Source organism: Cucurbita maxima, unplaced genomic scaffold (assembly GCF_002738345.1).
Source record: "Cucurbita maxima cultivar Rimu unplaced genomic scaffold, Cmax_1.0 Cma_Scf00009, whole genome shotgun sequence".
Classification (NCBI taxonomy): domain Eukaryota; kingdom Viridiplantae; phylum Streptophyta; class Magnoliopsida; order Cucurbitales; family Cucurbitaceae; genus Cucurbita; species Cucurbita maxima.
In genome coordinates this window covers 1,940,923-1,945,599 of record NW_019272025.1, presented here as the reverse complement: position 1 = coordinate 1,945,599, position 4,677 = coordinate 1,940,923, and the positions used below count along the sequence as shown (strand labels likewise).

Sequence of the window (4,677 nt, the reverse complement as noted above, 5' to 3'; positions counted from 1 at the left end):
TTTTTTTTTTTTTTTTTTTTTTTTTTTTTTTTTTTTTTTTTTTTTTTAGTGGTGGGGGTGGCTGACGTTGCATAGATGTTGAACTTACTTATCCCACATCGGTGCAGTGCCAAGGATAGCTTTAAGCTTTTGATCCAGAGGTTCATCCTGCAATTCTTTCTTTCCACGAAATGCACCTTTCATCCAGCCAGAGAAGGAACTGTGTCCCGGTTTCAGCTGCATCCACTGGTCATAGGTAGTAACCTCGGGCGGAAATAACCCTGAGTCAATTGTACTGTAAGGGGAAAAGGTAGCTGTTAGAAATTTCTTACAACTTGAAAACTCTACCGTCACTTTACACAAGAATGATTCTTTCTCCTAAATGCTTGATGTATAACCATACAGTAAGCCCATACAAATATTGGCCATATTTATCATACATTAGATTTATAGAACCATACATTTATCATGATCTGTTGAGTGGAATCATTTTTTTTTTAGTACAACGTGGGAGTATTGGGATATAAACCTCCTACCTCAAGGGAAGTATATGATAATTACTGCTGAGATATGTTCACGTTGGCTAGAGAATCATCTTTTACTCAAATGACTTTAAAAACAATGGATTCCCCCATGCATAAACCTAATAATAGGTCAGAAGCAAAGGAAAAGGAAGGTACAACATGCAGAATTTACACCCTGCAGCTCATCCAAATCTAACTCAAACCATTCTTGTGCCCCTCATCTTTCATATTCTTCCCTCTATTCTTCTCACGCAATACCCCCCAACTAAAAAATTCACATCACCCCCATGGAGAAGAACACAACTCCATCTTCAGCTACTACTCACATACTCCTACTGATGAAAGTGTTCTGTCTTGTTCTGCTTTCTTTCTCCTACCTAGATAAACTGAATGGAAAGCCTACAGCGGCCTTCACGATCATTTCATCAAATTTACAACATAGTTAAAGTAGTTTCTTGATATTGAAAAGTTTAGAACTGCTGTTCATTGGTGAGGCATGAAGCATGAGACATGAAATGTTGAAATTAATCAGATTCAAAATTCAGCAAAATCAGAACATATAGACTGTAGTCTATAATACCAATTAATTGAACAGATAGGCAACTTCAGCTATGTCAAAGCAACCTCTAATTTAAATACACTGTTTGCAGTACCAATTAGACGAATTTTACAAACTTTTATGGACTATTGATGTCAGTACGCAAATTTCACCTTCTCTCATTAATATTTTTTTTGGCAAAGAAAAAAAAATCATTGATGTTGTGAAAAGCTACAAACAAAAGTATAGAATCCTTTAGGAGTTATAAAAAATAACAGCCTAATTGCACTTATTTACATAATGGAACTTGAGAGAAGCACCACTTAGAATAATGAAATTGTGCTATCCCAAACCCTATCCTTCTCACTAAATAATTTGGACTCCTCCAGTTTAAAATTTGAGCGAAATTATTCGAACTCATAATTAAGAAGGCGGGCATTTGTACAGACCAGGTCCCATCCAGTTAAATTTCTGGATACTAAACATTCAGAGTTATATAGACAACATCTGATAAATGGTTGTCCGATAAATGATTCAATGTCAATTTCTGAACTTCGACAACATTAATTATCAGAAGTAAAAAGATAACAAAACTTGAGATCATTTTAAGAAAAGTAAAATTTCTCAATAATCATACCATAAACAAGTTCCAACTCATTACCGGAATTTGGGATTTGGAAGTACAACTTTGCATGACAAATATCCCTCTGGAAGATCCACTCCTCTTTGTTCAAGGTAAGATTCAAGAACTGGTATCAATTGTTTGGTCTCTTCAACCTGAAATTAGAATAACAGTACATAACAGTTATGGAAAAAGCACAATTAAAAAGCATTTGATCGTTCACATGACATAAGGTTCTCTAATATAATAAAGCTGCCTATCCAAAATCCGCAGTACACAACCAAGCATCAGAGACAAAATACTGATAAATATTTTTTTTTTTAAGGGGAAAAAACTAATTCACGCTGAACTTCTTATATTCTTTTCCAGCCACCTAATTCTCTATGCGCTAGAACTAGTTCAAATCCACACCAATAAAATCAAATAAGGATGAAAAAGAATTATAAACCAGTTGCCATCTGACTTGTAGATGCATAGGCTACTTAATGAATAGGAAAATTTTAAACCATACCAATATGTAGATACCTCTATCAGCAACACAGTGCAATACTAGTCAGTATGTACAACATGATTAATTGGCAGATTTTCAGGTACAAGTAAAATAGGCATTACAGCTTACACATGCCAACTATTATGATATTGATATATCAACATCTGGGAATTATGACATTCAACATTATTTACAAATTTCCTCCATACCAGAAAATTTAATGGTCTAGAAGAAAAATTATGGAAGCTAAAGCAATAATAATTCAACTATCACTTACAGGATCAGGAAGAGTCTTTGCCTTATGCCTTCCATCATCACAAACCCAGGAACCATCCGAATTGATGGAGACAAATCCTGATAAGTTCTTGACAGATATCAGCAATAACTCCCTGTAAATGAATTAACTAATGTAAAATTTAGAAAGTTGAATCAAACTATCACAGCATGAATATTATTGTGAATCAATATTATAGGAGTCCGTTAGTTAATTTCCCTTTATGGTAATTTTACATTCAATTAGTTTAGGATTATTGTTGTTACGAAACTAGCTGAACAAGGATTATCAAGAATAACATCCCACTAAGTTACCAATCATCAAATCACTTGGTCTATAAAGAATCTGGTTCTACAATAGTTATTTAAGCATTGGAAAAAATTCTTGGCTTGATTGTTTACTCTTATCTCTACCTTACCAACATTGTTCAATGTGGCTAACAGTAAGGTTTAAGAATTGATAGATATCAATTCATTGGACAAACGTCAAGACCCTCAACTTTAGAAGACCTTTCACTGGGGAGCTGGTCCTGATTCTCATTAGTCCTTGGACAATTATAGCTTTTTCTTGGTGGGATCTACTTCCAAGCCAAACACAAATTTGTTACAGCTAAATGGAAGAATTAAATAACCAAAACAACTTTCCATCTCTCTCAGCACAGCACACAAAATTCATCAAGGAATCCTTATATTTTCACCTTCCCTAGTTGGTGTATTCTCTTCAAAGTATGAAAATAATAATAATAATAATAATCATTTGTTCCTACGTTGTCCTTTCACCTTTACAAATTTTATTTTGGTGGAAAGGAAACTGTTATTCTACTTTAATTTTGATGTAGCTCTTCCAAGCTCTAAGTGCAGGGATGTCGATCGTTTCTTACAAGACTCCCTATTTAAAACAGAGACAAGGGTCCTGTTTTTTGGTGCAATTCCATGAGTTATCCTTTGGTCTAGTTGGATAAAGAAAAATGGAAGGATTACACCAAGCAGCTGCCACAAAAGAAGATTTCCCAAACAACTTAAAAAAACTTAATCAATGAAGACCCTATTGCTCCCCTCAAGCCATACCAACAAAACTTGAGAACGAAAGAAGGAAGTCAACAAAACATATGAACAAAAGGAGAAATATACTAAAGTAGGAACAAAACGAAGCCTATTTGTGGTATACCTCGATTTTATTATTATTATTATTACACAAGTGTTATTCCTCAGCGTTCCTCAATCGATTACAAGGATCATCTAAACAAAGATCCTGGAAGGGAGTTATTTCACTAAGGAACGTCAAAAATTATTATGCCTTCTTAATTTCATTTTCACAGTAACTACTAAGCATAAAAAAAAAATGGAATTCTTTCTTTACAAGGACATGTCAGAATCAGAATGAGAATAGAAAAAGGCTTTTGACCCATACACAAAATAAAAACCACAAATTCTCACGCAAACAAAAAAGAAAGTATCAGATTTGACAATGAAATAATGATTATTAAAATCGTTAGCAAGTCCACAAGATTTTTACCACATTATATCCATAGCTAAACAACACAATTTCAAAAGCAGTATTCATACTCTTTGGTGACCACTACGAGATCAATATTCCGCCGAGAACCGGTGTCAGCATCAGGAATCCGAAGCCCAATGTAAGCCTTACCACCATAAAGCTTTTCAAACCTACAAAAACAAAATAAAGAGACCGAATTAGAAGAATACAGGAAACAGGAACAAAAAAATAAACAATAAAAATAAAGTACAGCAACGGGGAATCGGAGTTTCATAAAACTTCAACAAGCCAATCCCAAGGTCCTGTTCGCTTACTGGATTGTTTCGGAATCCAAACAGTCAATTACAAAAGAACTGATGATCCGACAAGGAGGAAAGAGAAAAAAATGGAAATATAGAAGCTGAATTATAGAGTACAGATGAAGTACCTAGTGGCGACGGCGAAAATAGCGTTAAAATCGGAGGTCTCAACCTCCATAACATCGTCGTCGCCGGAGAAGAAAAGCTTGAACAAGGCATAAACGATCAGTCCACCGACAATTGCGACCCACATGATCGACCGGTTGATGAATTTCGTTCGGTGATCGACGGGACTTCCTAAGCTTGATGTCGTGAAAGAATAAATTCTCTTCGCACCGAAGGAAAGAATTGAATATTTTGCTTTATGTTCGAAATTTCACGGAAGGTAGAAAGGAAAACTTTTTTTTTTTTTTTTTTTTTTTTTTTTTTTTTTTTTTTTTTTTTTTTTTTTTTT

General features: G+C 34.4%; 1 protein-coding gene across 1 annotated transcript in view; it reads right to left on the bottom strand.

Annotated features, from left to right (window-relative positions):
- LOC111484272 overlaps positions 1-4,613 on the bottom strand; it is a 7,938-nt gene extending 3,325 nt beyond the window's left edge. Inside the window, exons 1-5 of the mRNA XM_023130804.1 lie at positions 4,352-4,613; positions 3,993-4,094; positions 2,431-2,542; positions 1,703-1,818; positions 89-274 (exon numbers count right to left, since the gene is read on the bottom strand). Of these exons, the coding sequence (XP_022986572.1) occupies positions 89-274; positions 1,703-1,818; positions 2,431-2,542; positions 3,993-4,094; positions 4,352-4,476 (641 nt within the window). The 5' untranslated portion in view covers positions 4,477-4,613. The remainder of the gene's footprint in view (positions 1-88; positions 275-1,702; positions 1,819-2,430; positions 2,543-3,992; positions 4,095-4,351) is intronic.
- Positions 4,614-4,677: the final 64 nt, after the last annotated feature.